Here is a 27,651-nt window from a genome sequence, read left to right as displayed (position 1 = left end):
AAATGACATGCCGCTGGAAACTCAGGGTCATGTTTGTGGCCAGAATGTAGGAGTTCCGCAAAACGGTCACCCAGCCTGTTCTTCCTCTTCCCAATGTTGAGGAGACTAGATCGTTCAAAGCCTGCCGCAGGTTGGAGGCCTTCTGACCTAAATATTCATATGCTCAAGCTGTTCAGCTGCTGGGAGCCAATTATATGTTGTTGGCAGGCAGGAGGCCTTTGTTATTGATAACTTGTCACCATTTTACAGATCAATCAGCTGCTTGTTATCTGCCAAATATTCACCTCTTCTGTGACTAGACTTTTCCTATTGCTTGAACCAACAGTTGCATAAACGCTACTTACAACGAGTATCAGGTAACCTGAAGCAATCCTTTCCTGTTTCAGTTCACAATCAAAAATATAGGAAAATTTAAAAAATGCATTCTGTCCAATTTGCACGACTGTTCCACCCTGCGGTGCAGCACTTCTGGGTGCATTAGCAGCTATTTATTATTATGCAGTTGCAGGGGGACACGTCCAGTTCACAGACTGCACCAGGGTGCATCTCTGGGCTCCTCACTCACTGTCATAGTGCGTACTTACTCTGAACCTACTAGGATGCTCACAGCATACCTACCTTGGATTGTCTTCCCTTCCATTTTGTGTTTTGCTCCCTCAGCCAGAAATACCAGGCTCATGCTACTACTGCCGTGCCACACTGTTTAGTGCAGACTCAAAGCAAGAAAGCTTGTCTTAGATGTCAGCAGGCCTTAGTCAATTCAAGGGTGATAACCTTTGATCAGGGGTTCATGGCAAAGTAAGTCAAAAACAATCTCCAGTACCAGCCTAGGCCCTCCTCGGGGCAATTAGAGTCAGGATCCTCTCCTCATAAGGGGTGGCAAACTGAATTGTTGCAGCATACCATTGGTCTTGACTATTTCTGCTCTATTGAGGGCTGTTTTCTTTGTGAAATGAGAATTAGGCAAGTATTAGAGAAGATGAAAGTAGGTGGAACAACTCTTTCTTTTGGTGCAGGTGGGAAACTGTCCCAAGTGAGTGAGTGGATAGAGGGCATTTGGAGTTAGTGGTGTCCAGGCTGAGGTGGGTGACGGCAATTGAGGAATGATGCTGTACACAATATTTGGAGTGGTAGAGCATGAGTTTTGATGAGAGATGGATACAGTAGTCGTGAGAGAATGGGTATGAAGTATTGGAGAGAAGGTGGTGGCATTTATACTAGTGGATTGGAGAAGAACATTGACCTTCGTGTGTTTCTGGGCATTCCTGCGAATGGCTGAGATTGCTTCAACCTGGGTGCCAACCTTGAACTAAGCTGGCATGTTCTGGTCTTATGGGTGCCAATTTCCCTTTGCCAATCCAGGGCAAATATTAGCAAATATGCACGGCAGCTCTGGACTGACAATATGCTTTTAAAGATGATGTTTTGCTGCATAAAGATGATGTTTATGCAAAGAATTCCAGACTATCTGCTGAGTAATGAGTTGTTCCGGAATCATAGAATCCCTACAGTGTGGAAGCAGGCCATTCGGCTCATTGAGTCTAAAGAGCATGTCCCCCAGACCCACCCCCTACCTCATCCTAGACACTATGGGCAATTTAGCATATCCAATCCACCTAACCTACACATCTTTGGACTGTGGGAGGAAGCCAAGGCACCCGGAGGAAACCCATGCAGACATGGGGAGAACGTGCAGACTACACACAGACGGTTACCCAAAGCTGGAATCGAACCCAGGCTCCTGGCACTGTGAGGCAGCAGTGCTAACCACTGAGCCACTGTGCTGCCCTGGCTTGTCCCTTATTCAGAGACTGTTCCCCCTGGGTTCTAGATTTCTCAGAGAGGAGGAACATCTTTCTGTATTCACCCTCTAGCCAGAGAAAAATAAAACGGTTTGGTTTTTAAGACATAGTCACACTCACGGAATCATACTTCATAGACAATGTTCCAGACACCGCTATCACCATGCAATAACATTGGAGCATGATTCCATTTAGATGAGACGTGAGCCTTATGGGAAGAGAAGACCAGCTTGCTAAATAGCTTGGAAACGTGGGCTTGGAGGAGAATGGAGAGTATCAACAGGACATAAAAAGTGACAAATGATAAAGTGCCGAGGACAGTGAATGAACAAAGACATTAGGAAAACAGGCAGGCAGTCTTGGCAGTGTGCACCTTGAGAGGAAGTAGAGTAGTAAGAGACATTGCGGAGGGAAGATTTCAAAGAAAGAGGAGGAAGAAGGAAAAGAATATCGATGCTGATGGTATGTGGTGAGAGAGAGTGGAAATTGGACCGTAGAGATAGGGGCTGGGTAGGTATTTAAAGAGGCGTGTTTGATAAGATAAGATGAGGGAAAACTTGCATGAGAAACTAACAGGAAGAAAACCTATGTCTTTACTTAGTCTAAGCTTTATGTGACTCTTAGCAGAAGGCTCACCTAATACCACCACCTCTGTATGAGCAAGGGTCGATAATGAATATCTTTATTTGGGGATCAAGAGGAGAATATAGTCTCCAAATCCCTTCTTTGATTCCCTTAATGATCTTGGAACCAAGATGTTTGAAAATGTCCAATTGGAAATACACCATGCACAAGGTTAGTTTAAATGTGTGCAAACAAATGTCTGGCAGTATGCCTGTATTAACCTATTTTTATTTTTAAATGAGAGTGGGTGTAGCTAATATTATGGTGGTTCCTGTTTATTTGTGTGGTGTTTCCTTTGGAATTTGTTTCTTGTCTGGAAAGAGAATGGCAGGAATTGCAAGGAGAGCCCAACTCCTCTGCTAGCTTTTACTGAAATATCCATCTGGTTTATTCACCTTTGCATCATTGATTTCTCTCCTTTGACTTCTGATGGTTTTACAGTATTGAATTAAATGCCCACTTCAAATTTAATATCTTTATAGGAAAAAAAAAGTGATCACTGGTTGTGTAAGATTTAGCTATTTAAGTTTGTTTAAGGTGATGAGTGATGTTTATATTTCTGAAAGCAATTAGAAAACACATATTGGAATGGCCTTGTACAACGTATCCTGCTCTATTATTCTACTATAAAACAATGTTCTATCTACTTGTGCTTGAAACAGGGCCATGTTACAGTACTAAAGTAGGAATACTGCAGATGCTGGATTATTTAACAGATGAAATACTCAGAAGATTGGCAGCATCTGGAAAGAAAGAAAGAGTTAACCAGTGATTTTTAATAGCCCCTACTCGAGCTGAAAGCACTGCACCCCTGAAGAGTTCCCCTCAGCCTTAATGCCACAGGGAATGTGCTTCAGATTTCCACTACTCTTGGGTTGTTAAAAGCTTCAGCTTTACTAGTTAGAATCATAGAATCATATAACACAGAAGAGGCATTTCCTGTCAAGTCTGTACCGCCAACTACCTACAATAATTCCGCTTTCCTGCCAAGGCCTATATCCTTGAATGTTATGACACTTCCAAGTACTCATCCAAGTACTTATAAAATATGTATGAATAAATTAAATTCCTTTTAAATTTGCTTCAGTGGAAGAAATAGTTAAGCTCTTACAATATATCTACAGAATCATACAACTGGTCATATTTCAACAGAGGGTATAACTACCAGATGCCTTCCCCTTATGATCCTGTTACTGTACCTATTAAAGTACAAAACTGTAATTTCATCCTGGGTTCATCTTGAATGTTGTATTATATAAACCCTTACTTTAAATAATTTTTGTCCTCTCTTGCTCTTCACTGCAAGTTCTTTTATTCTTTTTTCAGGTGAATAAGTTTTGCCGTTTATGTAATGTTGATTGACTTTTGTCATCAGAACCCGACTCCATGCTACGTGATTGGTGCTGCTATTCCACCCTGTAGTATTGAGCTAACACAGAATAAAGGAGTCTCTACAATCCTCTGACTGCTGCACTCTGGCCTCTTTCATATTCCTAATTCTGATTATGCATCCTTCAGCTGTCAAAGCCCTCAGCTCTGGAATTCCCTCCACCAACCCCTCCACCTTCCTATCTCTCTTTCTTGCTCGCTCTTGCCTCTCGCTTATGGCACGTTTTTAGATCTAAGCTTTTGGCCAAATGTTTGGTCATCTGCCCCATTATCTGTTTATTTAACTCCATGTTAAATCTTGTTTGATAATTGAAGCACCATGGGATGCTTTATTGCATTAAAGGTATCACATAAATACTAAGCTTTTCTTGTTGCTCCAGGCCCACCATGATGATAAGCATTGTTGGAAATTGGAAATCCCTTAAATGTTGAATTATAGCATGGGAAAACAAAATGTAGATGAATTAGAATTAGATTTATTGTCACGAACTCCAATGAGTACAGTGAAAAGTGTACAAGTCGCTGCTTACGGCAACATCATAGGTACAAAGAACCCTAGGTATAGCCTTTTCAGTTGCAGTTCTTGGAAAATACAGAAGGAAGAAAGTCCAGGATTGCAGATTTTGGGAATAAATTACAAAAAGGAGGAAAGAAAAGATAAAAATGAGAAGGGAATTGTGATATTCTGATCAGAGGAGGGCAAGGGGAAAGGGTTTGGACTAGGGAGTAGAGGGCAACACAGCATAACAGTTAGCTCAGGTGGCTGGATGGTTGGTTTGTGATGCAAAGTGATGCCAGTAGCATGGGTTCAATTCCCACACCAAACAGGGACATGATGAAGGTCCCGCCTTCTTAACCTCACATCTCATTTGAGGCATAGTGACCCTCAGGTTAAGCTCTCCAACAGTCATCTCTCTGTGATGAGGAAGCAGCCCTCTGGTCCTCTGGGACTATGGAAGCTTTTTTTCTTCTGTACACTGGCTGTTGCTAGCTAGCTCAGAGTCAGTCCCTGAGGTGAGGAGATTCTGAATCCCTTCTTTTTATGGAAGCACTTAGAGAAAGCTAACCTAGCAAGATATTCAGAAAAAGAAAATTGGAGGGGTCAAAATAGATAGAAACTACCAGTGACGCAAAACACAGGTGCATCACTTAGTCTTCACTATAGGAAATAAAGTTGCTGTTTGTGCACACGTCTTGGGCTATTGATGTTATTTTAGCAATGATCACTTTAGTTTTCCTTTCTGAAAGGTACCGTAATGTTTCTTCTTTAACTCACCTAAACTGTACCATTAAATATAGATAGTGTCTAAGTATAGTTATAACACTCTATCCCTGAGGCATTTTAACTGCAGCAATTCTGACATTTGAAGTTATTTTGTGAAATTCTCCCTTTTGACAAGGGCTATTGATTCTGATTGAATGAGAAACAACAGCCAAGTTGAATTTTGCGGTGAAGTGATAATGGCCATGCTTTATTGAGCCCAAAAAAATTGAGAGCAAATTGGATTATTGGATGGGCAAGAGCAAAACTTGAATCTCCGTTACGAAATTTATCTTCTAAACTGAGCATGAAAGGAATGCTATTTGGTGGAACTTTGTACAAGTTAATTTTTTGAATCAAAATACTTGATGTACTGGCCTATTGAAATCAATAAGTCCACCCACTCTTCCTTCCCTCAGTTTATTGAATCAGAATAATCAGTTGGCTTATGTTTTAATGAAGTTCTGATAAGATCATTGTTCTTTTTATCAAACTTCCTTGTTAGTAAGTGTTTACTGTTAGATGGAGGATAAAATGAGAAAGGAAATCAGTGGACTTGAAAATAAAATGATTTTTTTTTTAATCTTTCAGGTACGCAGAGACTGGGACGTTCCACTACAATTCTAAAGAACGACTTGTCCCTGTAGGTAGGACTGGTGTCTTTCACACAGGAAGGTAAGTATTCAATATTGTACCAAATGATAACCAAAACATCAATACCATACATGAATTGGAACTGGTGTCCTGCTATATAATTCATTGAAAAGAATGGAATAAGAATTAGTAAACTTGTTCTTGGATGTTTCTGATCACCCTTAAAAAAAAAAAAAAAAGTACTTCTGCTGAAAATTGAAAGACCACAAAGACTGATTGTCATACTTCTGTTGTGGAGTAGGTAAAGTGCTGGTGATTATTTCTAGCATTCTCTGCCTGTACAAGAACTTAAGCTAAGTTGGTAATTTTTAGATCTTGCATTAGTCATTTTAAAGACTACTGCTGGATCGCCCTTCAACCATTTGCACTGAACGTTTGAAGTTAGCCTCTCCTTTACACAGGGTCTGAAGGTTGACCTCACTGCTCATGTACACAGAGAGAACAGAAATTCCTTCAACAGGCAATTGCCAAGAATCTATTTGTCCTCTTACTTTTCAAAAGATGAAGTCTTTGCGACAGTCTGGTTTCTGCTTTAGTTTTAGATATCCCATAGCTCTGGCTTTCATACAGTTTAAATGAAAAGATACACAGTATAGAACTGTAATCTAAAGATTGCTTTTGTCATGTGTTTGGGTAAGATTGAACATCAAACCAAAGACGTAGAGTTTCAGAATCTTACAATACAGAAAGAGACCACCTGGCCAGTGTGACTGCCTCTCTGTACCATTCCCATTATGCTAACCTTTCCCTCTATTTGTCTAAGTCTTTCTCAAATATTTATAAAAGCTATTATTAATTCTGCTTCCATTATTGATTCTGTTGACATGCCTCTTCCTTGTGGATCCATGACGTACTGGGAAATACCTTTACCATTTGAGGCATTGACAGGATAATTATCTCTCCTGACTGTAGCCTGATAATCATAAGCGGTGTTTTCTGGAGATCCTCTGATTATTAATCACCGCTTTGAAACTGTGCAAATATTAAGGTATGAATTTTATACATGTTAACTGGGCTGATGCCTCATGTAAAGCTAGGAAGAGCATTGTCACACAAATATAGAGTGAGCTCAGGCGCTAATGTTCATTGTATGATTTCAAGATCTGAGTGAGTTATATTACTGACGTTGGACTCAGGAAAACAAATTACCTTCTGTGTTTTCAAAAGTTAAATACCCTTTTGTTTTCCAGAATCTCATATCAAAGGTGAAAATAAATATGCAGATGAGAATCAGTTAAACTCTGACTTACTATGTTCTTTGTCTGCTTGGTAACAGTTCATCCATAAAATGCAAAATCATGGTATTCCACATGCTTGTGCTGGAGGTGCAAATGTTCATATGTTGGCCAGGTCAGACAGAGGAACCACTAGAAAGCAATTTTTGTTTTGTGCGATAATATCAAGGTTTTCTGACTGTGAAATTGTAGTTCTTGATGTTCAATCTGAATCGGCAATTGATTGGGCCATTCTTTATAATTGTACATCTTTTCCTGATTGTGGATATTTTTTCATCTCCAGAAGTCAAGATTGAAGTTCTTTTCAGTTTTTAACATCATCTATTCTGCCTGCATAATCTGGGATGTTTTTAGCCTTGTTTCCTTTTTTTTAAAAATGTCAAGTTGCTTAGTTTGCCAAGTTAGTCCTATGTCCAAGCATTCTTCCATATTTGGAAAAGCTCAGCAGATCTGGCAGCATCTATGGAGAGAAATCAGAGTTAACATTCAGGTCCAGTAACTTTTCCTCAGAACTGGACCTGAAAGGTTAACTGTGATTTCTCTCGCAGGTGCTGCCAGATCTGCTGAGCTTTACCAGCAATTTCTGTTTTGTTTCTGATTTACAGCATCTGCAGTTCTTTCGGTTTTTTTCTTCCATATTTGGTCTGTTGTAAATTCGAAATGAGTATGATATTAAACCTAATGATTGTTGGAAAATTTTCAATATTAATTTTGCAATGCGCGCTAACTACGTTTGAACTTCTATAACTTTAAGTACCTATAGGGTAGTCATTCATGTGATGGGGGTCAGAAAATAGAATGAACTTCTTTTGAAGGAGACCTTTTGTTGTGTCTACACATTGCCCAGTGTTGAGTTTTTATCTGTAGTATATTAGAGGAATATATTGACCTCCCACCTTTATGCTGACTGTCAAGTGCACAGTTTCTTGATGCTCAGATAGGCATGTGCACCAGCAATACCTTCCCAGAGTGGTGTTGAGCAAGTGGGTGGAATGAGTGCAGTCATTAGTTGACAGACCCAGAGAGCATCGTAAATAGTGTTAAATGTTGAACATTTGGTGTAAAGGTTGAAGGAGGTACTGCTTCTTGCCTCTAACACCATGAGGGGTTCATATTGCATGTAAATATTTAAGTTAATCTACTTATAACAAACTTGGTAAAAGAAATTAATTTTAATAAAGTATAAGCTAAGTGGTTAAAATATAGATTAAGTAATTAAATAAATTAAGATTTAGGGATAGGTATGGCAGTACAAGTCTTGAAGGAGTTTATGGAGAGCACTGCGATCCCAAGCAACAATATTTGCAATAAGTGACTGCATCTCAAATGTCAGATCAGTGTTGTTACGTTGAAATCTGAAGAAGAGACATTGTGGCATCAGGGAGGTGTTGAGTTAGCTGCACACTTTGAATCTGGATATGTCATACTTCTTAGGCTAAAAAGTGCTGTGGACTTGGTTAGTGGTGAGGGATGTGAGTGTGTCACACAGGTAGGGAGATCCCAAGTGCATTTTTGCCAAGAGGTCATTGATTTGCAGCATTAACTCTGTTTCGGTTTCCATGGATGCTGTCAGATCTGCCGAGTATATCCAGCATTTTCTTTTTTTCCTAGGTGCAATGCTGGATGGGCTTCTGTTCCACAGGCTTGACACTCTTCATGTCTGTGGAGATGAGAATTGAGTTTGCTGGTTGGATGAGTGAGTTGACCATAGTGCTGTGGTATGGAAAGCAATTGAATTTTCTCTTAATCCTTCAAGGGATGTGGGTTCCATCAGCTCGCCTGGCATTCATTGCCCAATGCCTTTAAAAAAGTAGCGATGAGTTGTCTTCTTAAACCATTGCAGTCCGTTTGGTAGACCCAAAATGCTGTTAGGGAGGAAGTTCCAAGATTTTGAACCAGCAACAGTGAAAGAATAGTGACATGTTTTCAAGTTGAGATGGTGAATGGTTTGGAGGTGATGGTATTCCCATGTATCTGTTGCCCTTGTCCTTCAGGATGCTGGTGGTCATAGGTTTGGAAGGTGCTGTCTAAGGAACCTTGGTGAATTTCTGCAGTGCATCTTGTAGATGGTACACACTGTTGCAAATGTGTTGTGGTGGTGGAGGGAGTGAATGATTATGGATATGGTGCCAATCAAGAGGGCTGCTTTGTCCTGGTTTATTCCTGACTGTTGTTGAAGCTGCATTTAGGGAAGAGGGGAGGCAATGGTTCTAGTGGTATTATTGCTGGACTGTTAATCCAGAGACCAAGATAACCTTGTGGGTTCGAGTCCCACCGCTGCAGATGGTGGAATTTGAATTCAATAAAAAGTATTTTGAATTAAGAATCTTGTGATAACCATGAATCATTGTCGATTGTTGGAAACTCTCATCTGGTACTCTAATGTCCTTTAGGGAAGGAAACTGCCATCCTTACCCAGTCTGGCCTACATGTGACTCCCGACCCACAGCAATGTGGTTGACTCTGAACTGCCCTCTGGGCAATTAAGGATGGGCAATAAATGGTGCCTAGCCAGCGACACCCTCATCCTGTGAATGAATAAAAGGTTCCATCATGCTCCAGACTGTGTAGCTAAACATTTGTGAAAGTATCCCTTGCTTCCTTGAAAATTCCAGATGGAGCCTTGTAATAAAATAAATAAAGAAACGTGGTTTTAATATGGTTTAACTCACAATATATGTATTTTTTCGACATCTAGTCCATGTTCCCCAGATTTTTCTCCTCTGATCTGAAGTATCTACAAGTATTATCCACAATGTAACTTGTGTATTTAGTTTATTTTGATATTTTATTTTTCAAAAATCCTCTTTCCTATTAGGGTTAACCATTGCAACAGTATAGTTTTGGGGAGGTGATGGAGGTGTTTGATAGGCAAAATCTCAGCTTTCTTGGTATCTTTTGAAAGCTGGGAACTGAAACTGAATGTCGCACTCAAGAGTAAACTAGTTATTGGACTCTCTTTTTATGTACTGAACAGAACAGTATTATTCCTCGATGAAATGCTGCAGTTTAAAGCCCTGCAGTGACTGTCACAAAATGGACACTTAAAGATCATATGTTTTCTGGACTTTATTAGAAGAGTTAAGTTGCATAAATGCTTTGTGAAATTAGGTGCTAACTTTATACAAAGTGGGAAAACTGCAAATTTAATGATGTTAGTTGGATTCAGTTGGGTGGCGGTGAATTACAGTACAGCAGTCTTCAATTTTATTTTCAATCTTGATTAGATCACATTTAGAAGATCATGTGCAGTTTTGCTCACTGTGTTATAAAAATGATAGAGGCACTGGTGAGGGTGCATATCAGGTAAAGACTAACAAGCTGGCTCTAATCTCTCAAAATGAAGACCAGGGGTGACCTAGCACAGGTGTTTAAGGTTAAGAAAGTTTTGATAGAGTGGACATGTTGCCTCTTTTTGGGAAGAGAGTAATGAGAGGTAATCAGTACTTACAGTCATCAGGAAATCCAATAGCGGATTTAGAAGAAGCTTCTTTACTCAAGAATGGAGAGACTGTGGAACTTGCTATACAAAGAGTGGTCAAAGTGAGTAGTTTAAATGCAATTAGTGGGAATCTAGACATGCATATGACAGAGGAGGAGGTGGGTATGATGCTTGATTTAAATGAGCAATCCACAGTAATGTAGCTATCCTCAGGAAGGGAGGAAAGCTAACATTTTATTAAACACTGCTTTGTTGAACATATTTGGTTTCTGACATGATCTCTGATGATCCACAGTTAATTGTATAGCTGACTTCATACAAATAATTGCCTGTACAGGTTCCTGCAATTCTTCAATTGAACTGGTGATGCACTGTAAGGGGAGTATCTACCGCCCACCTCCCCCCCCACCCCGCCCCTCAACATCCCACTAGTTTAGCAGGAATATAGGGCTATATATAGAGCTACATGCAGCTAGCTATCTGTTATCATCATAAATTTTCTGCATCACTTGCTCTTAAGATTTTTACCAGAAGTGTTCTAAGCATTTGTCTGACATTAGTTAGTGTCCTATCTCTAAGTATATGCACTCTGTACGATTCTAAGTCGCAAAGCTGTCCGGCAATTTTTAGTTGGTGCTGTTTGCTTCCTACATGCATTGGGGACCTGGATCAAACTTCATCCGTCATGGAAGCATCTTGTCAAACAGTAACACGGTTAATCCTGTAGCTGAAGAAGCAGAGGCGGGTTTTGATCAAGTTAGATTGTCATTTGACCTTTTGTTTGTTTTTGCATCATATCTCTGTATTGATTTCCTGAGTGTTATAGCAGGAATTAGTCAGGCAGAACAGTGCTAGGGGCAAACAACCTAATGCAACACATTCGTTCTGTCAGTAATACCCAAACATTCGTTACTGTGAGGAGGAAACAACCTTGCAAACGCACAGCATCTTGATCCATTCCTGCCGCAGTGTACATATTCTGAACTACATGCCAATGACTGCACCTACTGCCATTCTTTTATGAAAAAAAAAGGAACATTTGCTGAAGCCCAGATTAATTTTTAGAATACCTTTTATATTAAATAGCATTTCCTTGTAGGAAGCAATAAGATAAAAGAAATTGCCTTCTATACTGAAGAATATTCTCATTACTTCACCTCTACTGAAAGCACTGATGGCCTTTGGTCCATAAATTAAGCCTGTAGGCTCATGGACAGCTGATCAATCACTGATATTGGTCATTGCTGCGGGCCACAAACTGCATCGTAAGAGAGTAAAAAGTGACTATTCCAGGAGTCAGGAAGCAATGCTCCTTGGCCAGTTGGTTTAACAGTGCTTTTGAGAAACAGTTCTCTATCTTTCTTGTCATCTCTCCTATTTCTCTCTTCTTCTTCCTCTATCCTTTTCTGTCCTGTATTTCTCCACCCTCTTGTTATCTCACCCCATTTCTTTGCTCAACTTCTCTAGTTACTATTCTGACTGTAAGAATACATTTGTCTCCGAGCAAGGTCCAAAAGTAATTTCTTATCATTCATCTAATTAGTCAATTTCCCTTGAATCTCATCAATCTGTGTTAACCTTGGTCTCGACTCGGATTCATTAACAAACCTACAAATATGACGAAAAGCACCCCCTCCATATTGCCAGTAAATGTCACGAGAGAGGATACAAAGCAGGAATGAAATGGAACTGTTACTACTTCTGCTTATTACAGCGTCAAAACCAGCCACAGAGTAGTGCACATCTGAAAGTTAAACTGTCAGGTTTTCCTTTTGCATGCAATACTGGTGGTTCCTGCTCTGGACCTGGCCATTCTCAGAAGGAAGGTGCAAGCAGAATTGTAATGGAGAAAATCCAAAGACAACTTGCCTGAAGCTATTTTTATTAGCACAGTGCCTTAGTTGTAATGAATGGACCTTCTGTTTATTCATGTGATCAGGTTAGGAAGTGTGATGCAACATCACTACAATAGGAGCATGGTAAATTTTCCGAAGAGACTGAAATAATAAAATATCAAAAACACTATTAGTTAACTCTTCAAATAAGGGAGGAATGTGTGGAGGTAAGAGGCAGCTGTAAATGAGATCTGGTAAATATGATGAGGATTTCTGTGCCATTTTGTAATAATTTGTCTTTTTTTTCCTTTTGTTGCTCAGTCAAAATAAATTCTGACCTCACTGACTTATTTCCTGTACCTCGTGTGAGACAGTAAAAGCCTGCTTATAAATAATAGCTTCATTATCTCAACTTCTGATCCACTAGCTGATTCTTCCTGACAAATCCTAGGATTCAGAATAGGCTTTAAAACCTGCTGTAACAATATTTTATCAAATTCATGCAACCTTACCCTGAAGTTACCTTGCTGCCTAGTGTTGCAGATGCTATAGGGTTGCTCATGACTTGGATTGCTGTAACAATGCAAATGGGAACTGCTCATTTTTATTTCCATCCTTGTTGCTAAATACAAAAGCAAATGCAGGAGAGATTAATTTTGTGCAACCTTTTCTGTCCCAGGGCTGACTGGCCAACTACATTAGTGGAACATTGATCGATATGCTCCCTGTCAGCGGGTAGCCATCAGGGCTAGCTATCTGTGATCACAATAGTGGAGCAACAAACTGACTGTGCTGTGTCACTGTTGCTTGAGCTGTGGTGATTGTAGATTAAGACAAAACCATTGGACGAAAAGAAGTTTGCATTTTTACCATGAATATTTTCAATTTGTGAATCCTCTATGATTCATGTGAAGAATTGTAGTTAAACAGAGCTTAAGGTTTGACTATGATAGTTATTATTAGAAATCCCAATGTGTTGGTTTCCTGTTTCCAAGCCCTGTAGTTGTGGGATTTTTCGTATTACTTATTTCCAGAATATTTCATAGAACATAGAACATAGAACATAGAACATAGAACATAGAACATTACAGCGCAGTACAGGCCGTTCGGCCCTCGATGTTGCGCCGACCTGTGAAACCAATCTGAAGCCCATCTAACCTAAACTATTCCATTATCATCCATATGTTTATCCAATGACCATTTAAATGCCCTTAAAGTGGGCGAGTCTACTATTTTTGCAGGCAGGGCATTCCACGCCCTTACTACTCTCTGAGTAAAGAACCTACCTCTGACATCTGTTCTATATCTATCACCCCTCAATTTAAAGGTATGTCCCCTCGTGCTAGCCATCACCATCCGAGGAAAAAGGCTCCCACTGTCCACCCTATCTAATCCTCTGATCATCTTGTATGTCTCTATCAAGTCACCTCTTAACCTTCTTCTCTCTAACGAAAATAGCCTCAAGACCCTCAGCCTTTCCTCATAAGACCTTCCCTCCATACCAGGCAACATCCTGGTAAATCTCCTCTGCACCCTTTCCAATGCTTCCACATCCTTCCTATAATGCGGTGACCAGAACTGTACGCAATACTCCAAGTGCAGCCGCACCAGAGTTTTGTACAGCTGCAACATGACCTCATGGCTCCGAAACTCAATCCCTCTACCAATAAAACCTAACATACTGTACGCCTTCTTAACAACGCTATCAACCTGGGTGGCAACTTTCAGTGATCTATGCACATGGACACCGAGATCTTCCTGCTCATCCACACTACCAAGAATCTTACCATTAGCCCAGTACTCTGTATTCCTGTTACTCCTTCCAAAGTGAATCACCTCACACTTTTCTGCATTAAACTCCATTTGCCACCTCTCAGCCCAGCTCTGCAGCTTACCTATGTCCCTCTGTAACCTGCAACATCCTTCCGCACTATCCACAACTCCACCGACTTTGGCGTCATCCGCAAATTTATTAACCCATCCTTCTACGCCCTCATCCAGGTCATTTATAAAAATGACGAACAGCAGTGGCCCCAAAACAGATCCTTGAGGTACACCACTAGTAACTGAATATTCCATGGATTGCTCAGATCTGATGATATAATTTGCAAGCATTACACCTGTAAGTCTGTGAGGGTGGAGTAGGAGAGTAGAAATTGCAATAATACTTTATTATGAAAGTTGACTGAATAGAATTCCTGATCTTGCTCAGACTTTATTGGTGAAGTAAAAAGGTATAACACCTTTAATGATCTCACAGTGTCCCAATGGCTTTGTAGCCAATGAAGTCTTGAGAAGATTCTGAGAGATAAAGTATACATGCGTTTGGAAAGACAGGATTTGATTAGGAGTAGTCAGCATGGCTTCATGTGTGGGAGATCATGCCTTACAAATCTGTTAGAGTTCTTTGATGAAGAGACTATGAAGATTGATGAGGGCAGGGCAGGAGATCTAGTCTATATGGATTTCAGTAAGGCCTTTGATAAGATTCCACATGGTAGGCCGCTGTGGAAGGTTAGATTGCATGAAATCCAGGGAGAGCTGGCAAATTGGATACACAACTGACTTGATGGTAGGAAGCAGAGAGTAATAGTGGAAGGATGCTTGTTGGACTGGAGGCCTGTGACTAGTTGTGTGCCTTGGGTCGGTGCTGGGCCCATTGCTGTTTGTTATCTGTATCAATGATTTGGATGAGCATGTACAAGGCATGATTAGTAAGTTTGCAGATGAAGCTAAAATAGGCAGTATCATGGACTATAAGGAAAGTTATCAGAAATTGCAGCAAGATCTTCATCAGCTGGGGAAGTGGGCCGAGAAATGGCAAATGGAGTTTAATATGTGAGGTATCGCGTTTGGGAAAGTCAAATCAAGGTAGGAATTCCATGGTGAATGGTAAGGCCTTAAGGAGTGTAGTGGAACAGAGGGACCTTAGAGTTCAGGTGCATGGTTCTTTGAAAGTGGAGTTACAGGTAGACAGGGCAGTAAAGAAGGCTTTTGGTGCACTTTTTGGTCAGTAAGGGCATTGAGTATAGAAGTTGGGAAGTTACGTTGCAGTTGTACAGGATGTTGGTGAGTCCCCACTTGGAGTATTGTGTTCAGTTTTGGTCACCTTGCTATAGGGGGGCTGTTGTTAAATTGGTAAGAGTGCAGAAGAAACTTTCAAAGATGTTGCCAGGACTCGAGGGCTGAGTTCTAAGGAGAGCTTGGACAAGCTAGGACATTTTTCTTTACAGTGTAGGAGACTGAGAGGGGGGATCTTGTAGAAGTGTATTGGTTCCCCGTGACTTCACCTGACAAAGGGGCTGTGCTCCGAAAGCTTGGGTTTTCAAATAAACCTTTTGGACTATAACCTGCTGTCATGTGATGTCTGACCTTCTCCACCCCAGTTCAACACCGGCACCTTCTCATCATCTCTACCAGGAAACATAGTTTCTGGTTTGCCAAAACAGCCGAGAGATTCAGACCTAATTGATAGGAAACACAGAACTTTCATTGACTGGAAACTCCACTATGGTTCAAGAAAAGCAGCAGTCCTACAGGCAGCAAAGAACAGTGGTACAGTGGTACAGTATAAAGGTCATGACATAAAGAACACATAGTGGGAAGAAAAACTAATGGAAATGCAGTAACCAACAGATAACAATGGCATGCATGATTTCTTTTACACTGCCAAAATCAAGGTCCAAACACTTGAGGTCCATGCTGCTGAGAGAAATGGAATTCATCAAAGACATATTGGCAGTCATTATTCATTGGAGAGAGAGTTTGAAGTGCTCCTCAACTGACACTCAATTTTTGATGCAAATGACTTCAATCCATTCCTAAAAACCCTATGTGGCTTAGTGTTAATGCTTCCTGGTCTGAAATGAAAGTGACAAAAGCCATTTGACAGTTGTTAAACAACTAAAACCCTGGAGTTGATGGACTCCTTGCTGAATTGCTCAAACGTGGAAGAGATGCAGCCTGGGCATGGCTGCAAGCTCTCATTCTTTCTTTGGGAAGAAGAGCATGTGACAAAGAATCTAGGGGATGCTGGGATCATTCAGCAAGTTTAATGTTGTAACTGCAAGGGAATCTCCCTGCCATCTGCCATGGGGAAGATCATTACAATGATCTTTCTCAACCACCTCAGCAATTTTCACCCAATTCTCTGGCTTCCCACTGTCCTCTGCCATATGCTTTCTCTTTTGCTTTTATGCTATCCCTAACTTCCCTTGTAAGTCATGGTTGCCTCATCCTCCCTTTAGTATGCTGCTTTTTCCTAGGGATGAATTTTTGCTGTTTCCCGAATTACTCCCAGAAACTCCTGCCATTGCTGTTCCTCTGTCTTTCCCGCTAGGCTCCTCTCCCAGTCAATTCTGGTCAGCTCATGCCTCTGCAGTTGCCTTTATTCAACTGTAATACTGTAACATCTAATTCCACCTTCTCCCTCTCAAATTGCAGACTAATTTCTATCCTATTATCTTCACTGCCTCCTAAGGTATCCTTCACCTTAAGTTCCCATATCAAGTCTGCCTCATTTCACATCACTAAATCCAGAATTGCCTGTTCCCTCGTGGACTTCACCACAATCTGCTTCAAAATGCCATCTCGTAGACATTCTGCAAATTCCTTTACTTGCGATCCACCCAACCTATTTTCTCAGTTCACCTGCATATTGAAATCCCCCATGATTACTGTAACCTTGCCTTTCTTACACGCCTTTTCTATCTCCTGGTGTATCTTGTGCCCCAAATCCTGATTACTGTTTGGAGGCCTGTACATAACTCCCATTATGGTTTTTGTTTATCTTTACGGTTCTTCAACTCTACTCGTACAGATTCTACGTCATCTGACCGTGCTTTGTTTCTTGCTATTGATTTAATTTCATTTCTCACTAATAAAGCAACCCCACCCTGTCTGCCCACCTGCCTCTCTTTTCAAGTTCCCAATCCTGATCCCCTTGCAGCCATGACTCCACGATGTCCAAAACAATCACACCTGCCAATTTCGATCTGTGCCAGAAACTCACTTACCTTATTTCGTATACTGTGTGCATTCAGGTACAACACTCTCATCTCACTGTCATTCGTTTATCCAGTGTGCTTGAAGTTTGATTCCTAACACTCTGTCCTATTTTTTGTACTGGAGACTTTAATAACCTCTCCTGAGTTCCCCTTTCTTTTCTTATTTTTTTCATGTTTTTCCGTGCAGTTGAATCCACCCCTATAGACGTTAACCTGCTGCTTTTTTGCCATTGGCCATTATACTTCTTGGAGTTTTACCCTTCCCTTCCTCCGACCTTGTAGTTTAAAGGCCTGTCGACCAGCCTATTTACCCTTCTTGCTAGAACATTAGGCCCAGCTCGATTCAGGTGGAGACTGTCCCAAAGGTACAGATCCCTCCTGTTCCAATACTGATGCCAGAGGCCCCATGAAATGGAATCCCTCTTTCCCACACCATTCTTTTAACCATGTGTTTATTTGCCATTAATAATGGTCTTCAATGCTTTGGCAAATTAATGGAAAAAAAAAGAAGAGCACTACCATGTTAGGTCTTATTTGATCTCATGAATCCTTTTAACTCTTGTCAACTATGAAGATTTATGGAGCTTTCTTCACAAACCTGGCTGTCCTTGAAAATTTATAAGTATCCTTTGCTTATTCCATAATGCCATGCAATTTCTGATCCTCATCAACGGAACCACCACAAACTATGTCACAAAATAGACTGGGATCAAACAAGGCTGCGTCATGGTGTCAACCGTTCTCCTCTATTCTCCACATTGCAGTATTGCATCTCACCTTCAGCAGGTTACCCACAGAAGATAAACTCCAGAACAAATAGGGAAACTGTTCAACTAATGCAATCTTTAATCCAAAGCTAAAACTAATACAATCTCATATGAACTTGAGTGTATATAATCAGAAATTAAGCTCTATTATCGACTTCTATTCTGAAGTCTATGAGAACATGGGCCTTTCAGTGGGCACTCAGAAAATTAAAGTCCTCTTCTGTCTAGCTTTTGTAGCAAAATGTCTCTCCCTGTCCCCAACTGTTGATTGAAACCAGCAGCAAGATTCTAGAAAATGTGTACCATGTGCCTCCTCTCAACAAATTTATCATTGCCTCCAATGTGGCAGCTCAGTCTTTTGTTGACTGAGCAAAAGAATATTTGAGGACCAGGAACTCAAACCTGAGACTAATGTCATGTCAGCAATGATTTCAACATTCTTATGTACTTCTGAGACTTGAACAACCTGCAGCAATGACCTCAAAGCACTGGAGAAGCTCAACAAGAGGTACCTTTGCAAGATCCTTCAAACCCCTTGGCAAGAAAGGAGGTCCAACAGTATCATCCTTTCCTAAAGAAACTTGCCCAGCATCAAGGTGCTAATCTGTCATAACTAACTTCGCTGAGGGGGACATGGTACTTGTATACTTCATACCAGACTTGGAAGCAACTGCTGAACACAGTAGGAGACCTTCAGGAGTACAGTAAAAACACTTTAGGGATGTACTTCAAGTATTTGTGAAAAGGTTAAATATTGCCACTGACTCATGGGAAGCCTGGTTTGTGCCTGACTCCCTAAATGGAGAAGAGCTCTGGGGCCCACAATCCTCAAGTGCTTGAGCCAAGGGCAGGGCTACTGTGCTTGGACCTGGTGTGGAGCTTCTGTTCTAGGGTTCAGAGAGGCCCCAGGCCAAGAGCAGCACCAGAGCCTATGATTTCTGTCTCTGAGCTTGGTATACACTGAGCACAATTAGAGACTTTGTCAGGAATGTGCAGCGGCATGATGGGACAAAAAAATTCCAATCCATCCGTCCAATCCTTTGAGCATCATCTAACAGCATGTAGCAGTGTCTACAGATCACTTATTGGACTTAGCCATTTCATAATAATTCAAATTAGATTGGAAACATGTCGTCCTGTATCCAAAGGGAATGCCGAGAAGAACAGTAAATATCAAAGCAGTTATGCTGTAATATTATTGCTGTTTCCCATAAAAGTTGAAGAACTAAGAGTGAATAATTTAGGAAATGTTATCAATTATTAATAATAAGAAATAATTGAAAACCTGCCTTTGATCCCTGTATAATACAAAATGGAAGACTCCACAGATATTGCTTATGTTGGTTATTAAGTCTAATACAGCAGGAAGTGAAATATGACCATAGCTGTTCGCAGATTTTAAATGATCTAAAGCTTTGGATCACATATGTGATGACTTATTCATTTTTGTTTTGTACGATTTGTAAACAGTCTGGATGTCGTTTGACTCAATCCCAGTTATTTTAATGTGAGAGGATTTGTTAGATAAGGTGATTCCTCACACTGGTCATTAAAAGCAGATGGGCACTGTTTCCAACTCCCAGATTTCTCCAGTCTGAGTTACTGGTCTCAATTTTTGGCAGGTTCTTCGCACATCAGGATTATTCCTGTAATGTGCAAGGATCAAACTTGGGGCACTCAACTTTGTCTTTTGATGACTGGCCTTGGAGCACTGCAGGCACAATGGTTTGATCAGTTCACTTTGGGAAAGGCAAAGATAAACAAAAGATAAAGTAAGTGGGGATGGCCTAGTGGTATTATCGCTGGATTGTTAATCCAGAGACCCAGATAATGTTCTGGGGACCTGGGTTTGAATCCCGCCATTGCAGATGGTGGAATTTGAATTCAATAAAATATCTGGAATTAACTGTCTGATGATGACCATGAATCCATTGCCGATTGTCGGAAAAACCCATCTGGTTCACTAATGTCCTTTAGTGAAGGAAACTGCCTGGTCTGGCCTACATGTGACTCCCGACCCACAGCAATGTGGTTGACTCTGAACTGCCCTCTGGGTAATTAGGGATGGGCAATAAATGCTGCCTGGCCAGCGACACCCTCATCCTGTGAATGAATAAAAGGTTCCATCATGCTCCAGACTGTGTAGCTAAACATTTGTGAAAGTATCCCTTGCTTCCTTGAAAATTCCAGACGGAGCCTTGTAATAAAATAAATAAAGAAACGTGGTTTTAATATGGTTTAACTCACAACATATGTATTTTTTCGACATCTAGCCCATGTTCCTGTGAATGAATAAAGAGAAAAAAATAATGAAATACTGTTGGATCTGACTCTAGATTGACTGATTCTTTTCTATCACTCCTCCTGTGAATACAGTGCCCCCACACCTAACTCGTCAGTCTGCTGAAGGTCTTCAGCTATTAGTTCTACAAAACATAGAACTGAATGTAGTGTAACCAAATTTGTAGACAAAATAAGATGGAAAGGCATTTGGCAAGAGGGGTACAAGCAGTTTACACAGATTAAGTAAATTACATTGATAATTTAGAGTCAATTACTACAATGAGGAGAGATGATATCATGGAAGGGTCTTCAAATGAGGCTTTGTGGGTAGAACTGAGGGGGCAGTCATATTACTGGAAGTGTATTATAAGCCCCCAAAGAATCAGTGGAAAGTAGAGGAGCAAATATGTAGATAGTACAGAGGTGTGTAAGAGTAATAATTGGGTAATTATAGTAGGGGGTTTCAACTTTCCCGGTATAAATTGGGATAGTCATAGTGTTTAGAGGGTGTGGATTTCTTGAAATGTATCTAGGAGAGTTGTTTGTATCAATATGTAGAAGGCCCAACAAGGGTTGGTGCAGGGCTGGATCTGGTTCTGGGGAATGAAGTCAGACAAGTGTTCAGTGTGGCAGTTGGGGTATATTTTGGCGATAGTATGGTTCACATTTGTTATGGACAAGGAGAAAGACAACCTGCAAAAGACTTGGATCGGGGTAGGCAAATTTTATTAAAATAAAGCAAGATCTAGCCAAAGTTGACTGGGAACAACTCGTTCCGCGTAAGTTGACAGCAGAGCAATGGGTGGTGTTCAGAAAGAGCTGGGGAGAGTACAGGTCTAATATATATACCCCTAGGTGGAAATATAGGAGCAGCAAGTTCAGGGAACACTGGATGTCTAGGACAATTCAGGACTGGATGAGAAAGAAGAGTCAGGCTTTTACCCAGTCCAAAGGGAGAAATTCAGCTGCAGCCCTAAAGGAGTATAGGAAGTCCATAGCATGAACTTACACACTATGCAAGAGGGAACTTAAAGCAATTAGAAGGGCAAAAAGGGATATGAAAAAGGACTTGCGAACAGGTTTAGGGAAAATCCTAAAATATTTTATAAACACATTAAAAGGGAAGTGGTTAAAAAGGTAAGATTCAGGCCCATTAGGGACCAAGGGGGCAATCTTTGTGTGAAGTTGCAGGATATTGGAAGGGTGTTAAATGAATACTTCTCTTCAGCCTTCATTGTGGAAAAGGGGAACGTAGATACCGAATTCAGGAATAGGGACTGTGAGGAAATTGCACAGTTTGACATAGGAAATAGGGGACAATTGGAGACCTAACAGGTGTAGAAACGGACAAATCCCCTGGCTTGGATGAATTGTGTCTCAGGCTGCAGTGGGAGCAATACAGGAAATTGTAGGACCTCTTAAAAAAATTTTTTAAATTCTTCTCTGGACACAGGGGAAGCGTCAGACGACTTGAGGACAGTTAATGTGGTTCTACTTGTCAAGAAAGGTGATAGAGATGAACCAGGAAATTACAGACTGGTGAGTCTCACATCACTGATAGAGAAACTATTGGAGAAAATTCTGAAGGAGAGAATTAATATCCACTTGGAAAACCACGGGTTGATTAGGGATAGTCAGCATGGCTTTGTCGGAGGGATGTCATGCCTAACCTTTTTGTCAGAATTTTTCAAAAATGTGATCAAGTGTGTGGATGAGGGAAGTTCAATTGATTTTAGATTATATGGATTTTAGCAAAGCTTTTGACCAGGTTCTACATGGGAGACAGATTGAGAAGATTGAAGCATATGGAATTTATGGAAACTTGGTGAGATGGGTCAGAAATTGGCTTAGTAATAGGACAAAAAGAGTAGCGGTAGAAGGCTGTCCAAGTGACTGGAGGCTGGTATCCACCAGTATACCACAAGGATCAATACCGGTACCCTTCTTGTTTGGTATATGCATTAATGATAATTGATGAAAGTGTCAGGGGGAAAATGTTAAGCAGTTTTGCAGATGATGCCAAGATTAGTAGGGTAATTAATAATAAAGAAGATGGTTGTAGGGTACAGGAAGATGTTGCTGAGTTAGTCAGATGGGCAGAGAGTGGCAGATGGTATCTAAGTGTGAGGAGATGTACTTTGGAAGAAGAAGCAAGATGAGGGAATATTTAATGAATAGCAGGACATTGGGTAGCTCAGAGGCACAGAGTGATCCTGGGGCAATTATTCACAGATCCCTGAAGTGGGCAGAGCATGCGAATATGATAGTTAGGAAAGCATATGAGAACACTTGCTTTCATCATTCATGGCATAGAGTATAAGAGCAAGGAGGTGATGTTGGAGCTGTACAGAGCATTGGTTAGGCCACAGCTTGAGTACTGCTTGCAGTTCTGGTCACCTCGCTAAAGGAAGGATGTGATAGCACTAGCGTGAGTACAGAGGAGGTTCACAGGATGTTGCCTGGGATGGAACAATTGAGCTATAAAGAGAGACTGGATTGGCTTGGATTATTTTCTTTAGAGCAGAGAAGGCTGAGGTGTATAATATTATGCAGGATATGGATAGGGTGAGTATGGAGCAGCTGCAGCCCTTGGTTGAGGGGTCAGTCATAAGGGGACATAGTTTTGGGGTGAGGGGGAGGAGATTCGGAGAGGATTTGAGAAAAAAAACTTTTTAACTCAAAGGGTGGTGGGAATCTGAAAGTGCACTGCCTGGCAAGGTAGTGGAGGCCAGAAACCTTACAATCCTTTCTTTAAAAAAAAATTTGGATGATCACTGGGGCGGCACAGTGGCTCAGTGGATAGCACTGCTGCCTCACAGCAGCCAGGGACCCAGGTTCGATTCCACCCTCGGGCGACTGTCTGTGTGGAGTTTGCACATTCTCCCCGTGTCTGTGTGGGTTTCCTCTGGGTGCTCTGGTTTCTTCCAGAGTCCAGAGATGTGCAGGTTAGGTGGATTGGCCATGCTAAATTGCCCATAGTGTCCAGGGATGTACAGGCTAGGTGGGTAAGCCATGGGGGAAAAATAAATGCAGGGTTACAGGGATAGGGTAGGGATGTGTGTGGGATGCTCCTTGGAATGGGGGCGTGGACTCGATGGGCCGAATGGCCTGCTTCCACACTGTAGGGATTCTGTGAAATATCATAACATTCAAGGATACGGGACAAATGCAGGAAATTGGGATTAGTGTGCCCTCAGTGGTTGTTATTGTCTGTACAGATTTGAAGGGCCTTTTCTGCGCTGTATGACTCTGGGCTAAGTAAGTGGGCAAAAAATTGGCAAATGGAGTATAATGTGGGAAAATGTGAAGTTGCTCATTTTGGTAGGGAGAACTAAAGAATAATATTATTTAAATGGAGGAAATCTGCAGAAAGCTGCAACACAAAAGGAACTTGAGGTTTTAAAAAAACGGAAGAACTGCAGATGTTGTAAATCAGAGACAAAAACAGAAATTGCTGGAAAAGCTCAGCAGGTCTGGCAGCATCTGTGGAGAGAAATCAGAGTTCATGTTTTAGGTCGAGTCACCCTTCCTCAGTCACTCGACCCGAAATGTTAACTCTGATTTCTGTCCATGGTTGCTGCCAGACCTGCTGAGCTTTACCAGCAATTTCTATTTTTGTCAGGGACTTAGGGGTACTTGTGCACAAAATACAGCTGCGGCAGGTAATCAGGAAGGCTAATAGAATGTCATCCCCTTATGGAAGACCAGGTATTATTTCAGTTTGAAGCAGTCCGAAGAAGGTTCACTAGGAAGGCCCCCATTCGGGGGAGATTATCTTATGAGCAAAGGTTAAACAGGTTGGGATTCCACTCATTAGAATTTAGAAGAATGAGAGGTGACTTCATTGAAACATGTAGGATTTTTAAGTGGTTTGACAGGGTATGAGTTGTGGGGAAAGGGCAGGAAAGTGAACATGAGTTTCGATTAGCTACGATGCTATTGAATGACGTGCAGGCTGGAGGGACCAAACTCCTCTTCCTGTTTATGGTCTTCTGGGCTTGACATGCAGACAGTCACTTAATATAATAAATGGAATACGATCTGTTTGAAATTCCCTCCCTTCAGTTTATTTTGTTGACCTTTTCTTTGTGGTGAAGTTTGAGTGACACACATCAGAAAGTTCAATGTTTGGCATACCGATGTCTAGCAGGTTACCTCATCTAACTCCGGCAGCAGCTGGGGAGCTGAAACTTGTTTGTGATGACTTCCACAGTTGAATGACCTCCTGTGGATTTTGTAGATCATACATGATTAATAACTACATTGGTTAGGTATTTTAAGTATATAATTAAATATTGCACATTGCAGCAAGGAAACATTTTACTGGAATTGACTCCACATTCTAAATCTTCATAGGGAATTTTCACTGGTGATGATGTTGCTCCAGGTCCATAATCTCAACTGTATTGAAACACGTACTGTTTTTACTTCAGTGCCCTCATGGTCTCGTGCATGTTTTGATTTGTGTTGTATGCCAGCAGATTTTGTTAATCTCAGCTAGGGCAGGAATGGGGACACTACAGTCACCTTGCTCATTCCTGAACTAGAGAGAGGCCAAAAATCAACCCCTGCTCTCATACCCATTGCAACATGTTTGAGAGGACAGGGATGGGTTAGCAAAGACCAAGAGGAACGAGCATAAAGAGCTGTCATATTGGGAGGTTGCTAAAAGCCACTGATACCAGTGGAAGCCATGGTCTGGAAGGGGCAGAGCCTTCATGAGAAGAGTGGTGAAATCAGCTGTCAGTGTGAATGCACAAAATGCAAATATAACATTTTACATCAGCTGTTCATCTTGGGGAATTCCTTCTAATTACAAGATATCTGTTATGCGTTCATTCGTTCCCTTTGTGCCAAAATTTCCCTTTATACCAAAGGCCGATGTGGCAACTATCCAATAATTTCAAATGTGCAATGCCTGCAGAAGCCAAAGAGAGAGTTTGTCTTTATATAGTGTCTGTCCCACCTCGGTGATGTTACAACTCATAATTGTTTGGATGAGTGGAATCAAAGATCAATGTTGTAGACAAATCAGAGAGTCATTTTATAAACAGAATAATCCCGTAAAAAGCGGAGTAACTGGCCAGGAAACTTATTTTTACGGTGTTGGAAGATGAATGTGCTTCCCTCTTAAAGTAGATGGGGTGATGGTTTAATTTTACTTTGAAATATGGCTTCTCTGACAATGCACTGCTCCCTCGGTACGGCATTGATTTTTTTTTTAAATCACTTGAGCCAAGCTGACAGTTATTGCTCCAAACCTGCAAGCAGGGCTTCAAAGCAAAAACACATAAACCTGAAATAAAAACAGAAATTGCTGGAGAAATTCAACAGGCCTGGCAGCATCTGTGGCAAGAGCAAAAGACTTAATGATTTGAATCCAATGACTCTTCTTCGGAGCTTTTATTTAATAAGAGGTGCGTTTGAAAGAAGGGATGGAATCAGAGGAAGGGGAGGGGGCGGGGAGGAGTGCAGAGTGGTGTCAGTACCTGGAAGTGTTTGGAGCTTGCATTCTTTAACACTTGAAAAGAAATGAAAAGATTTCTTGTTACAACGTTGAATGAGACTAAGAATGGAATGGAACTGGGCACCAGGACAGCTTTGAGACAGCATAAGGTGATGCTCACGGAGAAACAGATTGCAATTGTGGGGGCACATGGCACTGAGCATAGACATCAGGCTGGGAAGAGAACAGCTTCTGAATAGTGTTGTATGTTGTAATCCAGGGTAGATTTGAAACAGGAAGGCTGGAATTTCAGTTAAAATCCACATGAGGTAAGTTGGGGCTGGGGGCTGTCACCTAAAAAGAAGATCTAACTGAAAGCACGTTTTGGCAAATATTTTATCAAAACTGAGGCGGGAAAGCAATGAAGGTGAACAAACTGAAAGATTCAGAAGGAAGTTCCATTAGAAAGAAGAGCAGAATTGAGCAGGTGCTGGAGATCTGAAATAAAAACAGCATTTTTGCTTTTATTTGAATGCTTCAGTCTGGCTCTGGCACTGTCACTTTGTTTGCAGTAGGTTTTTCCTGGACATCAGTCTTATGTGAATGTGTAGCGTGCAACTTAGCATGAAGACTTGTTGCATCCAGAGTAGCCACAAATGGACAGCATTCTTTGTAACTGTGATTTGATGATATCTGGACTTTATTTCAGACACCAAACACATTTCATACATGCACTTAATGATTTGATCTATTTGACATTGGGGGATTTCATAGTAAATTTGTTTTGATGCATGCTAGCCAAATGTATCACTTTTCAGATAACTGAATTGGAAAAGCAAGTGGAAATTGACTGTTATCTCAGTCTCTTTATTTGTCCTTCTCTATTCAATGTTTCAATTCATTCTGTACTTAAGGAGGTGGCTGATAAATGAAATAATTGGGGCTCTGTTTTGGGCCATAATTCAGCAATGTGCTCTATTGTACTCCAGGACTGAGGTAAATGGGATTCCTGGTGGAAGTCAATATCTTGTTTTACCCACACACAACTTTTCATTAAATTGTGACCAGAAGCAGTTAACATGTGGCTGTTTTCCCTCATTCAGTACTGCTTGAGGCACTTACTGTCAATAAATATTGGAGAAGTTCCATGCCGTATTGATGCTTTCTGCTGCAGAAGTTTGTTCTGTTTTACGTTACTGATTTTGAAGATCCCAGGCGTGAAACATGCAATCTCCTGTTCAGTATAAAGAAGTTCACTGATGTGCTGAGTGTGTTCAGCTCCTTGCGCATTTGTTTCTACTTGTTGTGTGCTTTGAACAGGTTCTCAGTCTGATCAAACCATAATTGTGCAGCAGCTTTGGTCTCTGTCGCTGTGAAAAAGTGACAAGCGTTCAGCTGCTTGAAGTGCAACAAGCATTTATTTCTCTCTGCATAAAACATTTGAACATTGAAGATCACTGAGCTTGGATAGGATGGCCCTGAAATTTCCTGAACTAGATTTCTTCCTTGCACAGTATTTTGTTATTTCATCATATGTCAAGGTAGAAACCAGAGTCTCCGTTCTTTGCATATTTGTTCCACTCAGGGAAGCCTGAAGGGCATGATCTCCTTTTGAAGCTGCAAATCTCTCATGGAAACTGCATTGGAGCTAACAACAGAGCACATCAACTGTCAAACATATTAACCTTCAAACCTAAGCATCAGTTCTTTCCATTTTGATCAAAAACTGACCATGCTTTAAATCCATATCTTATGTTGAAGGAATGCTCATCAGCATGTGTGTTTTGCCCAAGGCATGTCACAGCCTTCTCAGATAATAAGGTGTGGAGCTGGATGAACACAGCAGGCCAGGCAGCATCAGAGGAGCAGGAAAGCTGACGTTTCAGGTCTGGACCCTTCTTTAGAAA

At 41.0% G+C, this 27,651-nt stretch overlaps 1 protein-coding gene across 2 annotated transcripts in view; it reads left to right on the top strand.

The window, feature by feature from the left end:
- Positions 1–27,651, top strand: part of capn15 (calpain 15) — a 270,213-nt gene that overhangs the window by 44,281 nt on the left and 198,281 nt on the right. For both annotated transcript variants that reach the window (XM_048609645.1, XM_048609644.1), the window contains exon 2: positions 5,668–5,751. In XM_048609645.1, coding sequence (XP_048465602.1) covers positions 5,668–5,751 — 84 coding nt within the window. The remainder of the gene's footprint in view (positions 1–5,667; positions 5,752–27,651) is intronic.

Source organism: Rhincodon typus, chromosome 21 (genome assembly GCF_021869965.1).
Source record: "Rhincodon typus isolate 14 chromosome 21, sRhiTyp1.1, whole genome shotgun sequence".
NCBI lineage: Eukaryota > Metazoa > Chordata > Chondrichthyes > Orectolobiformes > Rhincodontidae > Rhincodon > Rhincodon typus.
The sequence above is the reverse complement of the archived record's forward strand: the minus strand, read 5'-3'. Positions and strand labels throughout refer to the sequence as shown.